Source organism: Bos mutus, chromosome 7 (genome assembly GCF_027580195.1).
Source record: "Bos mutus isolate GX-2022 chromosome 7, NWIPB_WYAK_1.1, whole genome shotgun sequence".
NCBI lineage: Eukaryota > Metazoa > Chordata > Mammalia > Artiodactyla > Bovidae > Bos > Bos mutus.
This window is the reverse complement of record NC_091623.1, coordinates 3,515,984-3,537,748: the sequence shown is the minus strand read 5'-3', so window position 1 is coordinate 3,537,748 and position 21,765 is coordinate 3,515,984. Positions and strand designations below refer to the sequence as shown.

The following is a 21,765-nucleotide window of genomic DNA, read 5'->3' as shown; positions in this document are numbered from 1 at the left end:
CTATCCTCTGATGGTGGTTTAGTCTCTAAGTCGTGTCTGACTCTTGCGACCCCATGGACTGTAGCCCACCAGGCTCCTCTGTCTATAGGATTTTCCAAGCAGAAATACTAGAGTGGGTGCCATTTCCTTCTCCAGGGAATCTTCCCAACCCAGGGATCAAACCCAGGTCTCCTGCACTGTAGGCAGATTCTTTACCAACTGAGCTCCCAGGGAAGCCCCCTGTGTCCTCTAGTTGGATTCTTTCAGCCACTGGACACCTCCAGGAGCTAGTGGAATAGTCTACCAGGCTACACAAGACCTGTCTGCTACTTACTTTTCCAGCCTCATCGCTGGTCCTCTCCATCTGGCTCTCCATCCTTAAGCCAACTGCTGTGTTCAAAGAACAGAAAGAAAGGCAAGTTCACTGCTGTTTCATGGCCTTTGAACTTGCCTCTCCCCATGACTGAACACTTCTCATCATTGGATTTCAGCCTGTACGTCACCTTGTCTAAGGGTCCTGGCGATCCAAACAAAACTAACCCCTCTTCCCACAGCTATCCCCCTACCCAGTCACATGCTGTTTGTCTTCTGTATAGTCCTTGGGATGGTCCATTCTTTTAAATTATTCACTTAGATAATGTCTCTTACCCTCTACTAGCATATCAGCCCAGGTCTGTAGGGCTCTTATCTTTCTTGATCACTATTATATCTACAGTACCCAGAGCATCACAGGGGTCAACAGACATTTGATGATAATGGAACATGAAGATCCTTCATCAATTCAAGAATCTAAAAAAAAAAGTCATGGAGGGGAAAGCCCCATCTAATTGTATACTGAAGCTCAAGTTGGCCTGAAGGAGGTCCAGCACGTGGGCAGGGAAAGGAGACACCCAGAGTTGTGAACGAGCCTCTTCCCATCTCACAGGTCTTGAGTGAAGAGGACTTCAGGCGATGGGCCAGTTTCCGGCGTCAGGCTGAGGCATCCCTCAACAACAGAGATGAGCTTCTCTTGGAGACAGCACAGCATCTGGAGAATCAACTCACCTTACTTGGTAGCTAAAAATAAGTTTATTGTTACATTTTTTAAAAGGAATGCTGCAAGCTGGAAATGGCGTGCGTGGCCTTGATTCTGACACTATTACAAATGTGTCTCAATTAGGAGCCTCCCTGGGGCGCCCTTCCAGGCATTTGGCGCCAGTGAGCTGTGCCAACATCCTACCAGACTCTACATCCTGCTTCCCGAGGATGCCCGGGAGCATTCCTGCACTCCCTGCTGGAGGAAGCCTGGTTGCTTCTCCTCCAGTCAATCAAATGTTTATTGAGCACCTACTGTATGCCAAGTAGCACGCTAGGTATTGTGGCTTCAACAGGGAACAAGAGCCACGGACCCTGCCCTTGATGATTAAATAAGTAATTTCATCAGAGTGTGACAAGAGTGGGGCTGGGAGATGTAGCTGGTGGGGTGGAAGCACAAAGGAAAAGGTGGCAACCTAGTGCAGAGCCAAGGAGGGCACAGGAGGGCTTGAGCTGATTGGAGAAAGGGAGCTCATCAAAGGGGGAGGGTGTTCCACAAGAGGGAAGGGCCTGAATGAAGGTCTGGAGGTGAGAAAGCCTGGGCTAGCCGGAGACTTAGAGGTCTGCCTTAGCTGGACCACGGAGTGTAAGGGAGACATTTGAGGTAAGAGAGCTCAGGAGGATGTAGATTATGAAGGGCCATGTAAATCGTATGCTAAAGGTTTGGAGAGGGGGAGTTAAAGCAGGGACAGATTTATGTTTTACAAAAATCACTCTGACTGCTGCTGTATAGAAATTAGATGGCTACCCTGGGGGAAATATGAAAAGCACCAGCTAAGAGACAGCGATGGATTTCTGTTGAAGGAAAAGCGTTGCCAAGGGAGAAGGAGGAGGCTTTCTTTTTCAGATTCGTCTCCTCACAGCTTGGGAACAAGATCTAGGAAAGGTGATGCCTGCGCAGCATGCACATCCTGGCCGTGTGGCCACAGGGCAACAGCCTCCTGTGGGAGGCAGTGCTGCCCTGGGGATGAAGGCCACATCTTGGCTCTGTGTGCCCAAGGACACTTCCCCGCACCCCTCTGAGCCTCTCTGCCTCCTCTGGATAAATCACACTCCACCTAACTCAGCCAGGCCAGGGTGGAGGGGGAGACCTTGGGTGTTCCTGTAAGAAGATGGTAAAATCTCTTTATACTTAAAACATAGCAGCAAGATTTAGTGGGGTGAGTAGTGAGCTAGGGGAGGCAGTTTTGCACCATACCTCCTTCAGCCTTTTGTTTCCTGTTTGGACTGCAGAGGCCTTTGTCTGCTGTCTCACGAGGCTCCCTGGAAAGCTGGCCTGGAGAACTCACTCTAACAGGAACCAGGGGGTAGCTAGTGCAGACAGCTCCATCCAGCACACCAGGCCACCACCAGAATGTCATCCCGTTAGGGCCCCTGACTCCTGCACACCTTTCCCCTTGTTCCAGGGGAGCCTTCTGGCCCCCGCTCGTGAGAAGCACCCCTAAGCCAGTTCGGCATAAAAGAGAACACATGTGTTAGGACCTGTCGGCTTCCCTGGCTGAGAAAGCCTCTCACCACCTGTTTCATTTTCTCTCTCACACCACTAAATGTGTTTTTCCTCCTCTTTCCTTCACTCTTCTTCCCTGTAATACACATCAGCTTCAGTCTCTCACCTTCCAGGTTAATGCTTGGAGGAAAAGATGAGGGTCAGGCATCATTTTTCATGGGATTGTTCTCCAGTGCACTTGGGCCTGAAATACAAAATGGGCCCATTTCAGGATGGAGAGGTTTATTTTTCTTCCCTCACAGTGGCTTAGGATAGAGCAGACAGGGACCGGGAAGAGACTTCATCCTGCCATCAAGAAACTGCCTTGCCATTCAGAAGCTGCATTGCATTCACACCGGCTCTCCCAGTACAAAATGATCTTTTCAATATGCATCCAGCATGACTGCTTTGCCAACCTTTTGTCACTCGGGATTATTAAAAGAAACGGCATGCTTCACTCCTGCCCAGAGTGAAATGGACAGCCATTAGTCTGTGGTCTGAAACGAATCTCAATTAAAATGCAGATTTATTTTTGCTTAATCACTTGGCAACCATTGCATGTTTGGGTATATATATTCATCAAGGTTGGCTCAAAGCTTGAGACCATTCAAAAAATGATGTAATTCACATCTTTAATTCCCTCTAAGAATATTATTTTAAAAACCCAGCTCTATTAATTCTGTGGTGAGCACTTGCAGAGGAAAGACTTTAGTGTCCCCATGTCTTTCCACTCCTATTGCTGCTATGCCGGTCCAGCCACACCAGCTTTCCTCTGACTCTTAGCCGTGATCTTCATCCTGCTTCCTCCACCCTCCAATCCAGTCTCTAGAATGATCTTTTTAAAATTCAAAACTGTCCATCACTCTCCAACTTAACCCCCTTTAATTTGCTACCAAGTAAATGCCAAATCTCTTCATGCCCTGACGGGCTGTCCATGACCCAGCACCTCCCCTCCCTGCCTCATCTCTCACCCAGCTCTGCCTCCCTTTCTGTGTCATCTTCAACTCTGACCTCTGAACCTTCACTCATGCTGCTCTCTCTGCCTGGAATTCTCCTCCTTCCCCACCTTTAGGGTTTATCTTCCACATCTGAGATTGAATGGCACTTCCAACTTCCCTGGTGGCTCAGATGGTAAAGAATCTGCCTGCAATGCAGAAGAATCTGGGTCAGGAAGATCCTCTAGAGAAGGGAACGGTTACCCACTCCAGTATTCTTGCCTGGAGAATCCCATGGCCAGAGGAGACTGGTGGGCTACAGACCGTGGGGTTGCAAAGAGTTGGACATGACTGAGTGACTAACACTTTCACTTGTTTTTCTTCCTCAGCAAGGCCTCCCCTAACCTTCTAGATGAAGTTCAAGTCTCCGGGTATATGGTTGCCTGGCACTCTGGGCTTCTCTCCTCACATCACTCAGTAATAAATCCTTATTCAACAGGCCTTTGAGTGCAGAGAGGGTAGGGACCAGCTCTGTCTCTGTTACTGCTGGACCCTGGGTGCTTAGCACAGCCTAGAACATGGAGATAATCAATAATCACTGCCTGGTTTGATAGGGCCTAAGCAGCTCCTTTTCCCAACATAAATGTGAGCTATGCTGTCTTTCCTCACTCCAGGAGCCACTGGGATTGAAGACCGGCTGCAGGAAGGTGTTCCAGACACCATTGCTGCTCTGCGGGAGGCTGGGATCCAGCTCTGGGTCTTGACTGGAGATAAGCAGGAGACTGCAGTCAACATCGCCTATGCCTGTAGACTCTTAGACCAGACGGACACCGTTTACTCCATTAACACAGAAAGTCAGGTGAGGCCAAAGTAGAGCCTAGATGTCCAAGTGCAGAGCGACACCTAAGCCAACAGGAGACAGGATTACAGGTACACAGGGGCAGCACCACCACCACCCCACCCCCAAATCTTGGCCCTCACGCAGCCCTGGTCCTCTGCTTCATCCCCACACATGGTTGACTGGTTTATTTATGTTCGTCTAGCAAAACAAAGTAGCAACCGAATCCCACCCTTCGCCAGTCTCCCCATTCTGTATGTGAAAAACTGAGGCCTACAGAGGGGCTGAGTCACCTCCCCAGGGCCACCGTGTGGTCTCTGATAGACAAAGTCTCGAGTGCCCTTCTCTGGTCAGGCCAGTGCTGTTTGCCTCATACCAGGCTGTCTGCTCACAGAGTCTCAGTTGTTAGTTTCTTATACTTTGGATTAACTCATCCATTGAAAAACTCTAACTAAATTGACATGGTTCTGAGTTTAAATTTTCAGCTCCAATTTGTAATATCAAACTGGTTGCCACAGAATGAAATCTGAAGAGAATAGTACACAAAACCAGTATGTTTTGATGGGATGGGAGAGAGAGAAAGATAAGCCAAATTCAAAAATTGCAATTTTCAGCCTTAATAGGTTGTGAGTGGCAGGGAACAATGTTTGGAGAAAGAGGGGTGTATAAAGTCTAAAGAAGTGTATTTAAAGTTGCAGTGGTTGTTCTATTTAGGAAGAAAAAATCTGTTTTCAGGAAGTAAGCTGAATAAAGTAAAATTTCACTAGCTCCTTGGCTGATGAATATGGGAAGTAGGTGTTGAGTCAGTTGCCCCTATCAAAGGGAGCAGTATTGGATTAGATGTGGAGTTGGAACAAGAAAGACACTGGGTTGTGGAGGTGGTGGGTGGAGGGCACTGGAGACCTAGAACATTCCATGGGGAGAAGGATGAAGAGAGGGAGGAAGATGAGAGATGAGAACAGCACAGAGAGAGAGAGGCAGGAAGGATGATGGAATCTCACTCCTTCTCTTTTGCCTGAGGCTGATGTGGACCTAAAACAGATGCTTACAGGTTTCAGTTTCGTTTTCATTCAATGAAGAATCCATGTATTTTTTTTTAAAAGAAGTGGTGTATCCTAATAAAAAATGCCAGAGACCCTAAAGTGGCCCAAAGATGAATTAGGAAAATCATTTACTTTCTTGTCAGGTGCACAAATATGCTATGATTAGATGAAACCCCAGTGAATTCTCAAGATGAAAATAATCTCAGGGAAATCTTGGCATTAATATTATGCTCAAGAAAGAAAGTAATTTGCATCTCGCTTGAGTGCTTGATCCCTGTAACACAGTGGATGTCTGCCTGTCCAGCTTGCAATGGCAATTCCATTTGCAGTGATCATTTCACTTCCAGGAGGAAGACATCAACATCCCTGTGAGTCCTCCTGAGAGGGGTGGAGTGGTTTTCTGTGGATTCTGTTAAATGCAATGCCTTCCTGTAAGAAGCTGAGGATGTTTGTTGATTAATTAGCCGAAGTTCCCAAGAAACAGCAGGTCACACCCAAGCTGAGCTCAGTCACTGTCAACCGTTTTAAAGATGTCCATGACTCTCCAAGATGGTAACTGAATGTTGAGCACTGCCCACACCTCTGGGCCCAAGAAAGCTGAAAGATTAGGCTTTCTCATCCTGTTGAAAAAGTCGTGGGTACAGAGAGAGCACAGAGCTGGCATCATTGACTCCAAGGACATGAGTTTGAGCAAACTCCAGGAGATAGCGAAAGACAGGAAAGCCTGGTGTGCTACAGTCCATGGGGTCACAAAGAGTTGGACACAACTTATGACTGACCAACAACAACAGAGATATGTTAAGACAGAAATGGGGGAAATTAATTCTAAATCTGACTTATTTAAATCCCAGTTTAATGTAATTACATATTCTGTAGGTATTTTTTCCAATGGTTTTAATCTGTTTGATTCTATATACATTGATTTAGGACTACTGTTTCTATCTTAAAGCTATAAGCAAGTTACGAGACTTTTCAAAACTTCAGGGTTCTCATCCATAAAATGAGAGAATTATCAACCCATCACTGGAAGTGTTGATCTGTCAAGGAATTTTAGAAGGGACTATATAGTATTAGATGTTGTTGCTTAGTCGCTCAGCCCCATCCAACTCTGTTGTGACCCCATGGGCTGTAGCCCACCAGGCTCCTCTGTCCATGGAATTCTCCAGGCAAAAATAATCGAGTGGTTGCCATTCCCTTCTCCAGGGGATCTTCTTGACCCAGGGATCAAACTTGTGTCTCCTGCATTGGCAGGCAGATTCTTTACCACTGAGCCACCAGAGGAACCTATAGTGTTAGATAGGAACTAGTAATAGCAACTATTATTATTATCACTAACAACATATATTGAAGACTTATTATGGTCCAGATACCATACTTCACCAAACTTCAGTCTTCTCATCTGTAAGATGGGAAATTAAAAAGTTTTATTTCAGAAGCTATTGGGAGGATTAAATAAGATCATAGAAGAAAAATAGTTATTAACACAGGATTTGTATGAGTTAACAAATTACCCTAAAACTTAATAGCTGAAAACAGTGGACACTTCTTATCCCACAGTGTTTATGGGTTAGGAGTCCAGGAGCGCTTAGCTGGGTGCCTCTGGTTCAGGGTCTCTCTTGAGGCTGCAGTCAGGGATGTGAGCTCCTCTAAAGGTTCAATTGGATGGGTCATTTGGGGATGGGGAGTCCTCCTCCTCCCAAGTTGGTGGACATGATTGTAAGTAGGCTTCAGTTCCTCTCCATAGGAGCCTCTCCATAGAGATGCTTCACAACATCGCAGCTGGTTTCCCCCAGGGTAAGCCATTCAAGAGAGAGAATGGGAAAGAGTACCAAATTGTAGCCACAGTCTTTTGATAGACTGACCTGGGAAGTGACATCCCATCACTTTTACAAAATTTGCTTCATTAGAAAGGAAATATTAGTCATAATGACAATCAAGGGTTGGAGATTACACAGAGGAGGACATGACTATCAGGAGGTATCGGGATCATTGAGCACCGTCTTAAAGGCTGCCTGTCACCATACCTGACAGATACTAAATGGTAAATGAATGGTAACAATTGTGATTATTATATAGACAATTGGAAGGAAGTACATTCAGAGATTTTATTTTGAAGCTTCTATTTCCAATGACTTGCTGCAGTCATATGTTGGAGGACTTTACAGGCATACCTCATTTTATTGCACTTCACAGATACTGTGTTTTTTACAAATTGAAGTTTCATGGAATTGAGCAAGTCTGTTAATGCCTTCTTTCCAAAAGCATTTGGTCCCTTTGGGTCTCTGTGTCACATTTTAGTAATTCTCACAGTACTTCAAGCTCTTTCATTATTACTGTATTTTTCATAGTGATCTGTGATCAGTGATCTTGCTGTTTTAGGGTGCCACAAACTATGCCTGTATAAGATGGTGAACTTAATAAATACTGTGTGTGTTCCGAGTGCTCCACCATCCAACTGTTCCCCATCTCTCTCCCTCTCTTCAAGCCTCCTTATTCCCTAAGACACAACAGTATTGAAACTAGGCCAGTTAACAACCTTCCAGTGGCCTCCAAGTGTTTAAGTGAGAGGAAAAGTACATCTCTAGCTTTAAACCAAACACTAAAAATGATTAAGCTTAGTGAAGAAGGCATGAGGAAAGCCAAGAGAGACCGAAAGCTAGGCCTCTTGTGCCAAACAGTTAGCTAAGTTCTGAATGCAAAGGAAAAGTTCTTGAAGGAAATTAAAAGTGCTACTCCAGTGAACACACAAATGATAAGAAAGAGAAACAGCCTTATTGCTGATAAAGAGAGTTTTAGTGATCTGGAGAGATCAAGCCAGCCACAATATTGCCTTAAGCCAAAGCCTAAGCTAGAGCAAGGCTTTAACTTTCTTCAATTCTATGAAGGCTAGGAAAGGTAAAAAAGCTGCAGAAGAAAAATCTGAAGCTAGCAGTGGTTGGTTCATGAGGTTTAAGGAAAGAAGTCATCTTCATCATGTAACAGTACAAGGTGAAGCACTGAGCGCTGATGTAGAAGCTGCAGCAAGTTATCCAGACGATCTAGCTAAGATCATTAACGAAGGTGGCTACACTAAAGAACAGATTTCCAATGTAGACAAAACAGCCATATATTGGGGAAAATATGCTGTCTAGGACTCTAGTTAGAAAGAACTCAATGCCTGGCTTCAAAGGACAGGCTGACTCTCTTGGACTAATGTGTCTCCTGACTTTAAGTTGAACCCAGTGCTCACTTACCATTCCAAAAATTATAGAACCCTTAAAAATTACGTTAGATCTACTCTACCTGTGCTCCATAAAGGGGATAACAAAAGACTAGATGACAGCACATCTGTGGACAACATGGTTCACTGAATATTTTAAGCCCGATATTGAGATCTACTGCTCAGGAAAAAAAAAAAAAAAAAAGATTCCTTTCAAAATATTACCACTCACTGACAATGCACCTGGTCACCCAAGAGCTCTGATGGAGATGTACAATGAGATTAATTTTGTTTTCATGCCTGCTGACACAACATTCATTCTGTACATACCTGTACACTTTTTTAGATGTAATGTTACTGTATGCTTAATAGACTGCAATATAAACATAACTTTTATGTGGCCTGGGAAACCAAAAAATTCACATGACTCACTTTATTGCAGTAGTCTAGAACCAAACCCACAATACCTCCTAGGTATGCCTGTATGTAAATTGTGCTAGCCCCAGCTTCCAGCAAGGACTGCTTTGCTCTCTTTCCCAGAGAAATGCTTCAGCTGTAATCACCTACTCCTGAACTACTTCCTGTGGCTCCTCTGGGTCCTATGCATGCCCTATTGCTTGCAATGCTCAGTTTAGCATCCCCTAAAGGAAGGCTCCAGAATAATGAACTGAAGTTCTACTCACTTCAGAAGAAATTATTCCAAATAGTCTTAGAAGCTCCTAGATGAATGGTCTTCAAACTTGCCATTTCAGAACAAACTTCACAATTTTTGTCTAAATCCATATACTACCTATACTGTTATTTATTTAATAAGTTCATTTAAATAGACTGAAATTTTTAAAATTTCTTTTTAGAAGAATTTTTTAGCAGCACAATAAATGAAATATCATCTCTTGCCATGGATAAAAGAACACTGCTAAATAAAGACCCTGTGAACAAAACAATGCCATTAAAATTGGTATTCCAGCTGACTGCCACAACTTTTCTCTATCTTTATTTAAAAGTGATGTTTACATAAGTGAAAGAGGTATTAAGGATATGTTTAGGTCCAAATCTGTCTTTATCTTTGATACAATCAAAAGTAATGGAGAAGAATTGATAAGAGAAAATAGCTTCTTCCCCATATTTCAAGATAAACATAAAAAAAAATAAGTTTCTTGAAACCAATAAGACTCATCAGTTCAGTTCAGTTCAGTAGCTCAGTCATGTCCAGCTCTTTGCGACCCCATGAATCGCAGCACGCCAAGCCTCCCTGTTCATCACCAACTCCCGGAATTCATACAAACTCATATACATCGAGTCGGTGATGCCATCCAGCCATTTCATCCTCTGTCATCCCCTTCTCCTCCTGCCCCCAATCCCTCCCAGCATCAGGGTCTTTTCCAATGAGTCAACTCTTCGCATGAGGTGGCCAGAGTATTGGAGTTTCAGCTTTAGCATCAGTCCTTCCAAAGAACACCCAGGACTGATCTCCTTTAGGATGGTATACATGGTCAATTTCAACGAGTACCAATGATAAATACACAATGTATTTTTTCAATTACAAAGCCACAAGTTGAATCATAATGATCTGCCTCCACTACTAAATTGGATGACTTTAGACAACTTACTAAGGATTTCAATTTCCTCATCTCTAAGCTAAAGTCATTAATACCCACCCTACCTACCACACAGGTATGTTCTGAGGAACAAAGAAGGGAAATGACTTGTAAGAAATGAAAAGCCCAATACCAGCCTGACACATTGTCATCATTTACCATCTCATCAGTTTCATTTATAAATGATACCATCACTGTATCAGTCCCCATCTTACTGAGCTATCTTCACTCTCGTTCCCAAGCTCACTCTCTCTTTGGGCCATAAATGTGGTTCCAAGTTATTCTTGCTCTGATGCTGTTTGAAATACTGCAGAGAAATGTCAAAATCAGGGAGTGATTCCCAGGTCATCTCTATGGTAGTAGAGTTTTATAACTCTTTTACCAGAGGATAAAGTGAGGCTTTTAACCTATGTTTCCAGTGTTGCTTACTAACACCAAATTGATTATTCTGCTCTTTATACTCTTTATAGGAAACCTGTGACTCCATCCTCAACTTGGCACTGGAAGAGGTAAAGCAATTTCATGGACCTCTGAAGCCAGACAGCAAGCTCTCTGGGTTCCGCCTACCTTCTGCGCCCCCCGCCTCAGGAGCTGCAGCTCCAGATGTTGGATTGGTCATCGATGGGAAGACACTAAACGCCATTTTCCAGGGAAAACTGGAGGAGAAATTTCTGGAGTTGACCCGGTATTGCCGCTCTGTCCTGTGCTGCCGCTCCACCCCGCTGCAGAAGAGCATGTTGGTCAAGCTGGTGCGGGAGAGGCTGAGAGCCATGACCCTTTCCATAGGTACCTGGCATGTAGAGATGGGAGAGGGGGTGAGGGACTGGGCAAGGCCACTCTGACCCAACACCTGGACCAGAGCCAGGAGGTCCCGTGTCACAGTCAGGATGCTCAGGCTGAGGGCACTGTCAAAGTGACAATCAAGACATGACAGCAGTGGAAACAGAGGCTAAGCAGAATGGGAGAGCGAACCCAAGTTCTCTGCTAAGGAAATGTCAGGACTTGGAAGGAGGCCAAAGCCAAGTTCAGAACATCCAGGTAGATCAGTATACACTCAGGCTCCCTTCATTCTGGGATGCAGACCATGTCCCCTTCAATTCTAATACCATGCACCTCCGGTGCCTGTGGACTTGATATTCTCCTGAGTGTTGATGGCTAGTGGGGAGATTTTAAAAGTGGAGCCTGCCCCACATTTAAAGGAATGTATATACATTCATTTCTAAATACAAGACTTCACATAAAGCATACCCTCAATAAATGGTGGCTTGTAGGTTGAGGAAAAATTCCTTACAGGAGATTAAATTTTAGTCGTGGTTGAAGCAGAGAAATTAAAACTGTCTTTACTTCAAACCTTCCAGAAACATCCAAACCTGGATTATAAGAATCTTTATGATCTGGATTCCATTACCTCTCCAGCTACCTCCCTCGCCCCAACATTCAGCACTCTTGTGTTCCAGCCGTAGGAAGCTGCTTACCATTCTCCAGCATCCTCACTCTCTCTCACCTCCTGGCCTTTGCTCAAGTCATTTCCTCTGTAAAACCTCCTCTAATCACACCAATATTCCTTTACTGTACACTCTGCTGGCTCCACAGCACTGTTATGACTTGGTGATGGGCTGCCCAGGAGACCAGGAGTTCCTTGAATGGAGGGACAATGTCAGTCTTACTTAATTCCATCCTGCACTCAGCACATACCAAGCACGTGGTAAACATTGCTTTAATTTAGGGACATTCTTACAGATGGTTCAGGTTTTCTTCCTCCTACACAGATATGGAAAGAAATTTTCTTTCCTGGCATTTCAAATAAGAGACCTACTTTACATTGTTGTTGGTTTTTTGTTTTTTCACTGGGGTATGGGGTTGGTTTTTGGTTTTTTCCCCTCTTGGTCTTCAGGTAAAAGCAGTTCAAAACCAGGAGAAAAAAAAAAGGAGAGGATAGGCAGAAAGAATACAGGGAGCAGAGTTTTACCAACTGCAACCTAATTTTAATCCCTAAATTGTCCTCTTAAAAGCTTCAGACACATTTAAGGCAATAGCCCAGGATCAACTCCCTGGAGTAAAGGGCTGGCTTCAGTGCCACCACAGCAGAAACAAAACCAGCAGGGCGAAAAATAGGATTCCACACCTCTACTTCCCCTGGCTTGCCAACAGAAGAGGTTAAAGGGTAGGTTTGTTCTGCCACAGGGAAGAGGAAAACTATGCATTGCTATGCTAGCAAGGAAAACATCCTTAGAAGAGTAACAGCTAGTTACAATGGCAACATTTTTAGGATTAATAAATTTTGTTGCCAGACAATTAGGAGAAAATTCTCTCCCCCAATTGCATATTCTTTATAATATCATATATTTCCACACTATTATGAGACCCTACTAGAAAAACAGGTGGAGCCAGGAGAGAAAGGAAGTCATTTCAGTCTACAAATTGCGGCCCTCAGGCTGAGTTCAGCCCACTGCATATTTCTGTAGAGATGCTAAGAATGGATTTTGTGTTTTTACTGGTAAGATGCATAAAAATCTATTTGTCATTCAGAAAGAACAGTTGTTCAATATTGCATCTTGGCCCATAAAGCCTAAAATATTTATTATTTGGCCCTTTGCAGGACAAGTTTGCTTAACTTAAGTCTGAAGGATAAGGCATTGGAGAAAGCCAGGCTTGTGAAAAAGATCTCACGATTGACAGAGCTGTGCTGTCCAAAATGGTTCCCACCTGCTATATGTGGCTATTCAACGTTACACTTCAAATTAAACAGAAGTTCACCAGCCACATTTCAGTGTTCATAGGAGGCCAATGGTTTTCAAACTGGACAATAAAGAACAGGACATTTCTATCACACAAAAATCCATTTTACAACGCTGGTATGAAAGGTGGCATGTGTGTGCATGTATTTGTTGAACAATAAAAGAAAAGTAGGATTTTTTGTCCAAAGAAGAAAAGACATCTCTCAGGCTAAGTGACTGTAACAATGGCTTTTCCAGAGGACTATTCAAAGCAACATTAAAAGGATTCAATTATGTGCAAATGGAGACTATCTAGAGCCACTTGTATAAAACTTCTCATTGTCTCACAGCAGCTGGACCAGGATCTCATGACTACTCTCCTTTCAGGTGATGGAGCAAATGATGTAAGCATGATTCAAGCTGCTGATATTGGGATTGGAATATCTGGACAGGAAGGCATGCAGGTATCAGTGCCTTCAACTCTTCTTGTTACTTTCTTACTCTCCTTTATCCTTATTGGTGAATTAAGGAATTCCCCCTCAGTGTTGGAGGAACTCCGAAATATCTTTGCAGAATTTTCATCTGAGAGGCAGGGGGCTTCCCTGCCTATACATAACCTCGATCACCACATCCCTACTGGCCAGTCCTTCAGAACAGAGATCAAAGGATGCTTGGCGTTCTACAGACAGCTGACTATACCTGTATTCTAAAGCCAAATAGTACCCAGCCATTCAGGAAAAACTAAGTTTCCCCTGATTCCATGTTTCCTCCCTGCGACTGCCACCCACATCAAGGTTGCAACACCCTTTGTGAGCAACTGGAAAACAATTTTCAATTGCCATTTTAGTTGTGATGGCTAGATGGACCTACACATTGCTTGTACCAAAATTACTCAAAATTCAGCCTGGAACAAGCATGCTAACTTGAGCTGCTGTGTTCCCCATTCAGACAGACCCCAGTTTGTAGTTCTGAACCATTAACAACTGTGTTCCCACCACCAGCGCAGACATTAGGTGTTACCTAAATTTGTTGGTGAGGAGGAACGAACACTGTCACTTTTTGAGTGTCTATCATAGGCTAGCACTCTATTTGCACTTCACATTTTTTATCCCAGTTTCAGCAGTCACTACCACCCTGTGTGTTAGGGATTGTTATTCCACTTTTTTCTGATGAGGAAACTGAGGCTGAGTGAGGTTAAACACTTCGACCAAGACTCTGACTAGGATTTATAACCAGGCATGTCCAAACCTCCTACTCTGAAAAGTAATATGAACTGTTTCTAGTTCTAAGTCATCCCAAGGGCAGAAGACACATTTTGGCTCTGCAGAAAGAAACAGCTATCCAACCAGCAGCTCCACCTGAGACTGGAGTGGAAGGCCTGCCTCAGGAGGTGGCCAAGGGTATTGAGAGGTTTGAGGATAATTTGCACGGAAGCCCATAGTCTCTGGTCAACCATCACATGCCTAGCATGATGCTCAACACACACTGGTTCATAGTAAATGCTTGTTGGATAAGTGGAAGGAGGGAAAGAGCCAGACCAGACCACTGGTCCCTTCTGACCACCCTTCTTGGATTCTAGTGAAATCCAGATTTCCCAGAGGAGGGGCAGGGGGGTGTCAGAGTCCAAAAAGTCATCCAAGGGTGTTGTATGTGACAAAGGGAAGGCCTTACCTATTGCAAACCTTAGAACAGAGCACCACCCACAGGGGAGCCTCTTTGATCCATTAGCAGCGGTGGATGGAAGCTGATATGTCTGCTCTGCCTCTCAGGCTGTCATGTCCAGCGACTTTGCCATCTCCCGCTTCAGACACCTCAAGAAGCTGCTGCTTGTGCATGGCCACTGGTGTTACTCACGCCTGGCCAGGATGGTGGTATACTACTTCTACAAGAACGTGGTAAGTAGCCCGGCTGCAGCCTCCCACCCCGCCCCCAGGCAGACAAAGCATCTCAGCATAAGGGAATGAGTCAGGCTGACCTGGATTTTGAATCCTGCAACGGCCCCTTAGCAGCTCAGTGACCTTGTACTTATGAAGTCCCTCAGTCATGTTCGACCCTTTGCAACCCCATGGACTGAGGCCTACCAGGCTCCTCCATCCATGGGATTTTCCAGGCAAGAGTACTGGAGTGGGTTGCCATTTCCTTCTCCCAGAGATCTTCCCGACCCAGGGATCGAACCCAAGTCTCCCGCATTGCAGGCAGACACTTTACCATCTGAGCCACCAGGGAACCTTGGGCAAGACAATTCAGTTCTCTGGGCCTCAATTTCTTCTTTGATAAAATGGGGCTAGTACTATTCAGTGAGGTTATTGCAAAGACTAGCAGTGCTGTCTGGAAAGCACATGGCACATAGGCAGTACTGTGAGTAGTTCCAAGCATGCACTCTGGAGTCAGGTCAGATTTGATTCAAATACAGGTTCCTGTATTCAGTAATGGCTTCATACCTTCATTTCCCCGTCTGAAAAATGGGGATGGTGATAGCTTTCTCACATGCTCGCTATGAAGATGAAATGACAGCTTGTGTAGAAAGTGATTGGCATGTAGTGATCACCCTCTAACATTAGCCATTCTTTTTTATCTTTGGTACTGCTGTTGTAACTCTCAGAGGGACTCCATAATTGAGCTTTGTTTTCTGGCTGCAAGGAGGAAGGATTGGAAGATCAGCTAGTGTGTCTTGTAGCTTAGGTTTCCTCCCCAGATAGAGACAGACCAATGCAAGAGCCCCATTCTGCCTCTTGGGAGAGTGAAGAGAAAGGTTTAGGGCTGGAATCCTGGGCTTCCACCCAAGACCCTACATATCACTTCAGCATTGCCAGCCTTCCCAGCCAGGACTTGTCATTTCTTTAGTGGCCCAGTGATTAAAACTCTGCACTTCCATGGGTTCAATCCCTGACCAAAGAACTGAGATCCCACGTGCTGAGTGGTACAGCCAAAAATAATTTTTTTTAAGTATCTGTTTGCAAAAATACTTGAGTACAGTGATCATCTGGGTTTTAGTCTGGCAATGGCATCCCACTCTAGTACTGTTGCCTAGAAAATCCCATGGACGGAGGAGCCTGGTGGGCTGCAGTCCATGGGGTCACTACAAGTCGGACACGACTGAGTGACTTCACTTTCACTTTTCACTTTCATGCCTTGGAGGAGGAAATGGCACCCCACTCCAGAATTCTTGCCTGGAGAATCCCAGGGATGGGGGAGCCTGGTGGGCTGCCATCTATGGGGTCGCACAGAGTCGGACACGACTGAAGCGACTTAGCAGCAGCAGACTCTAATATGCTGTGTGAACTTGAAAGAGTTAATTAACTTCTCTGAGCCTTGACTCCCTCATCAATAACATGGGGAGCCTAGGACTCTCTCTGTCCTCAGAGACCATTATCGAGAGGCTTTATCATCAGACTTCTGGGTAGCATGTAGCACTATATAGTCATTTGGGCTATTATTGTTTCTCTAAAAAAATGTGTATTTCTGTCTTGTTGATAAGGGCCCAAAGCAGGCACACACCAGCTGAGGTATTAAAACTGTCAGAGGTTGTTGTTTGCAAAGCACTTGATTAACAATGGGCATAGGAAGAAGCCAGAGCACTGCCTTACTAAGTGAGGAAACAGGGCCTGCGTTTCCCATTATCCAGTTCAGGGACCTTTAAATAATTCCCAGGAGACTCCAAATAGAATCCTGTTTGCATAAGGAAAAGGGGAGGATTAAGACCAGAGTGATGGAAGGGAAACTTATCAGGCCAATAGAAATTACAAAATGGCATATATCTGTTCTCCCAGGCCTGCTTTCAGGCACCGTCATAGTTACCCTGACTCGGGAATAAGCATTTCTGTGCAGAGTTCAATGTATATGTAAACAAGCAGCATGACAACTAATAATGTAAATGGGAGAAACTGGATGGCACCATGATTTCAACAAGTCTATGCAAACAAGTCTCTATCTGACTTGAAAGACTGCTTATTTAGAATTTAAAATGCCCCCATTTAATGTTTTTTTCTCCTTGTCTCCAAAAGAATCATTCTTTTGAATAAGCACAACTTCTCTGCATTAAATTTGTGAAATAGAAAAGGAAACGTTTCCAGCCAGCCATGCTTTCAAAGCTTAAATGATATTTATTTCCAGCCCAATGCCGTGCTCAAAATTTCAATACCGATGCCGTATTATCTCCCCTTTGCAATTAGAGGGTGGAGAACTATGACTTCCACATCCGAAACCAATTTCAGAGGGGATTAAAACCCTGCCTGCTCTGAAATGTGAACAATGAATTAATTATGCACTGTAGCTTCTTGGGAGGAAAAGCAGACACCCAATCTCAGCCATGCCATCTGCCATCACGGAGTTCAGCACTCTCCCCTCGGGGTGCAGAGATTTCAGCCAGGCAGAGCAAGTAGAATCAAGCAAGGTCCTAACATGACCTGTGGGGGAAGGAAACACACTTTCATGTTCAAACTGCAGGTTGGGTGTTAGGACCATAGAACTACCAAGATGTAATTCATTTATTCAGAAAATTATTGAACAGCTGCTGTGTCGGAACACGATCAGGCATTGGATATGGAGCAGACATCTAGACAGACATGTTCCCTGCTCTCATGAGGTGTATGGTCTAAGTCAGGGCTTAGCAAACTTTTTCTACAAAGGGTCTAATCATCAATATTTTCTGCTTTGTGGAAGTACAGCCTCTGTCACTCTGTTACACCAACTCAGCTCCACTCTAGCTGCTATAGACAATATGCAAATGAATCACTGTGACTGTGTCCCAGTAAAACTTTATTTATGGCTGGACTTGACATGCAGAATGTAGTTTGTCACCTCCTGGTTTCAATAAATCTTCTCAAAATGTGGTTTTTGGATCAGCAGCATTCATATCATATTGATGCTTGTTAGAAATGGGATCCTTGGGCTGCACTCCAGGCCACCTACCTTGGAATCTGCATTGTCAGAAAGATCCCTGGGTGATCCATATGAACCTTAAAGCTTGACAAGCACTGGGACAGGGGAAAAGAAATGAAAACTTTTAAAACATTTTCTTGGTGTATCTCCCCTAGAGGAAGATCAGGGTGCCATGAATATATTGCCAGAAGACTTTAACCTAATCAATCCAGAAGAAAATAGCATTTAAGCTATTTCCTGAAAGACAAGATTCAACTATGAGTTACTCCATTCCCCAACCAAGGAGGAGACGTTTGACAACCTGAGTCCTTACAGGAAATATTTCAGAAAGTTTACTCATCATTTTATAACATATGTTATATCTAATTCCAAAACCAAGTGTAAGTGACTTTCAGTAAAAAACACAAGGCAGTAAGGAAGTTATAAAGGAAGTATAAGAGTGTAGATCAGGAACATAAAGGGAGGAGTTTGGTCACACCTGTAACCTGGAATAAGATGCTGAGTATTTTTTTAAACACAGTTTCAAATTGTTTATTACATTCAACAGACATGAATGACTCGGTCATATTGCTTATATAAGTGTCTAAAAGCTGACTTTCAGTTTTTTATCATGGACCAGGAATGGACATTCCTGGATCAACACAGGTCTGTGAACACCATGGAAGTAGCACTGCTGCACTGAGCAGGTGTGCCCATGTGCGCAGTCCTGTTGGACTCTCTGTGACCCCATGGACTGTAGCCTGCCAGGCTGCTCTGTCCATGGGATTTCCCAGCAAGAATACTGGAGTGGGTTGCATTTCCTACTCCAAGGGGTCCTCCCAACCCAGGGATCAAACCCGTGTCTCCTGCATTGGCAGGTGGATGCTTTACCACTGAGCCCCATGGGTGTACTGTGCATATGTCTCTAACTGAAAATCCCTGGTGGAGAAGTAAAATGATATGGTAGTAAAAGTCCAAGACAAAAGGTCAGAAATCTTGTATTTTTTCTTTTATTTTTAGACTTAATACAGCTTCAGTTTTTTATATTAAATTCAGTTCAGTTCAGTTGAGTTGCTCAGTCATGTCTGACTCTTTGTGACCCCATGAATCGCAGCCCACCAGGCCTCTCTGTCCATCACCAACTCCCAGAGTTCACCCAAACTCATGTGCATACAGTCGGTGATGCCATCCAGCCATCTCATCCTCTGTCGTCCCCTTCTCCTCCTGCCCCCAATCCCTCCCAGCATCAGGGCCTTTTCCAATGAGTCAACTCTTCGCATGAGGTAGCCAAAGTACTGGAGTTTCAGCTTCAGTATCACTCCTTCCAATGAACACACAGGACTGATCTCCTTTAGGATGGACTGGTTGGATCTCCTTGCAGTCCAAGGGACTCTCAAGAGTCTTCTCCAACACCACAGTTCAAAAGCATCAATTCTTCAGTGCTCAGCTTTCTTCACAGTCCAACTCTCACATCCATACATGACCACTGGAAAAACCATAGCCTTGACTAGACGGACCTTTGTTGGCAAAGTAATGTCTCTGCTTTTGAATATGCTATCTAGGTTGGTTTCCTTCCAAGGAGTAAGCGTCTTTTAATTTCATGGCTGCAATCACCATCTGTGGTGATTTTGGAGCCCAAAGAAATAAAGTCTGACACTGTTTCCACTGTTTCCCCATCTATTTCCCATGAAGTGATGGGACCAGATGCCATGATCTTCATTTTCTGAATGTTGAGTTTTAAGCCAACTTTTTCACTCTCCTCTTTCACTGTGATCAAGAGGCTTTTTAGTTCCTCTTCACTTTCTGCCATAAGGGTGGTGTCATCTGCATATCTGAGGTTGTTGATATTTATCCCAGCAATCTTGATTCCAGCTTGTGTTTCTTCCAGTCCAGCGTTTCTCATGATGTACTCTGCATATAATTTAAATAAGCAGGGTGACAATATACAGCCTTGACGTACTCCTTTTCCTATTTGGAACCAGTCTGTTGTTCCATGTCCAGTTCTAACTGTTGCTTCCTGACCTGCATACAAACTTCTCAAGAGGCAGGTCAGGTGGTCTGGTATTCCCATCTCTTTCAGAATTTACCACAGTTTATTGTGATCCACACAGTCAAAGGCTTTGACATAGTCAATAAAGCAGAAATAGATGCTTTTCTGGAACTCTCTTGCTTTTTCCATGATCCAGCGGATGTTGGCAATTTGATCTCTGGTTCCTCTGCCTTTTCTAAAACCAGCTTGAACATCAGGAAGTTCACGGTTCACGTATTGCTGAAGCCTGGCTTGGAGAATTTTGAGCATTACTTTACTAGTGTGTGAGATGAGTGCAATTGTGCGGTAGTTTGAGCATTCTTTGGCATTGCCTTTCTTTGGGATTGGAATGAAAACTGACCTTTTCCAGTCCGTGGCCACTGCTGAGCTTCCCAAATTTGCTGGCATATTGAGTGCAGCACTTTCACAGCATCATCTTTCAGGATTTGAAATAGCTCCACTGGAATTCCATCACCTCCACTAGCTTTGTTCGTACTGATGCTTTCTAAGGCCCACTTGACTTCACATTCCAGGATGTCTGACTCTAGGTGAGTGATCACACCATCGTGATTATCTGGGTCATGAAGATCTTTTTTGTACAGTTCTTCTGTGTATTCTTGCCATCTCTTCTTAATATCTTCTGCTTCTGTTAGGTCCATACCATTTCTGTCCTTTATCGAGCCCATCTTTGCATGAAATGTTCCCTTTGGTATCTCTAATTTTCTTGAAGAGATCTCTAGTCTTTCCCATTCTGTTGTTTTCCTCTATTTCTTTGCATTGATCACTGAGGAAGGCTTTCTTATCTCTTCTTGCTATTCTTTGGAACTCTGCATTCAGATGCTTATATCTTTCCTTTTCTCCTTTGCTTTTTCACTTCTCTTCTTTTCACAGCTATTTGTAAGGCCTCCTCAGACAGCCATTTTGCTTTTTTGCATTTCTTTTCCATGGGGATGGTCTTGATCCCTGTTTCCTGTATAATGTCATGAACCTCATTCCATAGTTCATCAGGCACTCTGTTTATCAGATCTAGGCCCTTAAATCTATTTCTCACTTCCACTGTATAATCATAAGGGATTTTCTTTAGGTCATACCTGAATGGTCTAGTGGTTTTCCCTGCTTTCTTCAAATTTAGTCTGAATTTGGCAATAAGGAGTTCATGGTCTGAGCCACAGTCAGCTCCTGGTCTTGTTTTTGCTGACTATATAGAGCTTCTCCATTTTTGGCTGCAAAGAATATAATCAATCTGACTTTGGTGTTGACCATCTGGTGATGTCCATGTGTAGAGTCTTCTCTTTTGTTGTTGGAAGAGGGTGTCTGCTATGACCAGTATGTTCTCTTGGCAAAACTCTATGAGCCTTTGCCCTGCTTCATTCCATATTCCAAGGCCAAATTTGCCTGTTTCTCCAGGTGTTTCTTGACTTCCTACTTTTGCATTCCAGGCCCCTATAATGAAAAGGACATCTTTTTGGGGTGTTAGTTCTAAAAGGTCTTGTAGGTCTTCATAGAACCATTCAACTTCAGCTTCTTCAGCGTTACTGGTTGGGGCATAGGCTTGGATTACCATGATATTGAATGGTTTGCCTTGGAAATGAACAGAGATCATTCTGTCATTTTGGAGATTGCATTCAAGTACTGCATTTTGGACTCTTTTGTTGACCATGATGGCTACTCCATTTCTTCTGAGGGATTTCTGCCCACAGTAGTAGATATAATGGTCATCTGAGTTAAATTCACCCATTCCAGTCCATTTTAGTTTGCTGATTCCTAGAATGTCAACGTTCACTCTTGCCATCTCCTGTTTGACCACTTCCAATATGCCTTGATTCGTGGACCTAACATTCCAGGTTCCTATGCAATATTGCTCTTTACAGCATCAGACCTTGCTTCTATCACCAGTCACATCCACAACTGGTTATTGTTTTTGCTTTGGCTCCTTCCCTTTATTCTTTCTGAAGTTATTTCTCCACTGATCTCCAGTAGCATATTGGGCACCTACTGACCTGGGGA

General features: G+C 43.9%; 1 protein-coding gene across 1 annotated transcript in view; it reads left to right on the top strand.

Moving 5' to 3' along the window:
* The window catches only part of ATP10B (ATPase phospholipid transporting 10B (putative)), a 385,358-nt gene that overhangs the window by 335,359 nt on the left and 28,234 nt on the right, over positions 1-21,765 (top strand). The window contains 5 exon segments of the mRNA XM_070373041.1: positions 905-1,031; positions 4,149-4,333; positions 10,623-10,938; positions 13,257-13,333; positions 14,639-14,764. Coding sequence (XP_070229142.1) covers positions 905-1,031; positions 4,149-4,333; positions 10,623-10,938; positions 13,257-13,333; positions 14,639-14,764 — 831 coding nt within the window.